The sequence below is a fragment of the Pundamilia nyererei genome, unplaced genomic scaffold, assembly GCF_000239375.1.
Source record: "Pundamilia nyererei isolate P.nyererei 1_Seehausen unplaced genomic scaffold, PunNye1.0 scaffold00237, whole genome shotgun sequence".
NCBI lineage: Eukaryota > Metazoa > Chordata > Actinopteri > Cichliformes > Cichlidae > Pundamilia > Pundamilia nyererei.
Window position 1 is genome coordinate 503809 of NW_005187638.1, and position 1598 is coordinate 505406.

At 40.8% G+C, this 1598-nt stretch overlaps 1 protein-coding gene across 1 annotated transcript in view; it reads right to left on the reverse strand.

Annotated features, from left to right (window-relative positions):
* Positions 1 to 58: 58 nt before the first annotated feature.
* Positions 59 to 1598, reverse strand: part of tctn1 (tectonic family member 1) — an 8050-nt gene continuing 6510 nt past the window's right edge. Inside the window, exons 7-8 of the mRNA XM_005749141.2 lie at positions 1146 to 1280; positions 59 to 243 (exon numbers count right to left, since the gene is read on the reverse strand). Of these exons, the coding sequence (XP_005749198.1) occupies positions 85 to 243; positions 1146 to 1280 (294 nt within the window). The 3' untranslated portion in view covers positions 59 to 84. The remainder of the gene's footprint in view (positions 244 to 1145; positions 1281 to 1598) is intronic.

Consider the following 1598-nt stretch of genomic DNA (forward strand, 5'->3'; position numbering starts at 1 on the left):
ACACGCTACTTAAATAAGGATATTTTAGCCAGCTTTTGTGAGGGGCTAAAACATTTTGACTGATTGTTCCAAAAAAATAAACCATTACACATAGATAGGTCTGTTTGAATATACTACCTGGATGTACGTGACCTGAAACTCCTGTTCCAAATGCAGCACAGCTTCAGTTACAAATCCAAGCACCACAGACACCGTTGCATTTTCTATCTTACCCTGTGGGTTGTACTTTATCACATAGAGAACCTGAGGAGACATAATTTTCTAATTACACACTTTCAATTAACTTATTTTTGCATATAACTTTTAAATAGGGAGAGGTGTTGGGGTAGTTAACAAATAAAGACTTAGTATTGCTTAGATTGCTTCATTTAGATGTAAGGGAATGGCACCAGACATGGAAATACAATTAGGTGCACGTCACTGGAAAAGCATAAGATGTTTCCCTTTTGGAAAGTTGATTGTGTTTGAATTGCCTCAATGTACTTTCACGTCCCACCTCCAAATATAACTGACAACACAGGCAGGTCTGGGTGTGCGTGCCTATGTCCAGACTTTTGCATCTCTCTGAAATGACTGTGTGCCTGTGTGTTTGTGTGGAGTAAATGGCCTGTATTTGTATAGCGCTTTACACAACCAGTCATCCACCCGTTCACACACACTTTCACACACTGGTGATGGCAGCTACGTTGTAGCCACAGCCGCCCTGGGGCGCACTGACAGAGGCTGGCTACACGGACTCGTCATCATCATCATCCAGAAAAGAGAAAACAGGAAGAGGATATTTCTGACTATTGCACACAATTTTAAACCAGAGTGTAACGTGGTCACATCTGTAGACTTTACCTTTCAGTAAAAAAAATCTCCTGTGTTTGTGGAGAGCACAGCAAAGACGTCAACACAGATAGGTGTGATATTTCCCACAGCTGGATGACTCAGTGGAACTACAGGTCTAATTAAAAAAACTAACTAAATGTCACAAATTGACAACATTACAGGATGTTTCACTGTATAATATATTTATGCTATATTTATTATACTATGTTATGTAACTCAGTCAACATTGTATGCTAATGGCTGTCAAATATGTGTGTCAACCATTTCTTCATGCTGGAAGTGAGAAATAGACTCCAGTGTGTGTGACCCACCTTCAGCACCACATTACCACAGAGGGTGGGGTTGATGAGAACAGGACTGATGTTTCCTCCACCTGTGACCTTCAGCTCAGTCTGAGTGTGATCTGCAGACTGTAGGATGACTGAAGACACCACCACAGGAACAACCTCCAGCAACAGCAGGGCCTCATATCAGTCTTCATTTAACTGTGTTTCTGAACTTCTGACACATTAAAACTACTGCACTACAATACACAATGCACCAGCGGCTGTCTAACATGATGACAGTTTTAAACAGCACACCATGCTGCAAATACTACTCAGTAAATAGTCATCTAAAACACAACTGTGTTCTGAATGTTAATGTGAAAATAAGTGATTGCTAGTTGCTCTTTAGGAACTGAGCAGAAAGTTGTGCCACTGTTCCTGTTACTGCATTGCAGCACTTAACCTCAAGTTTGTTTGTGCGTGTTGTGCAACTTACAA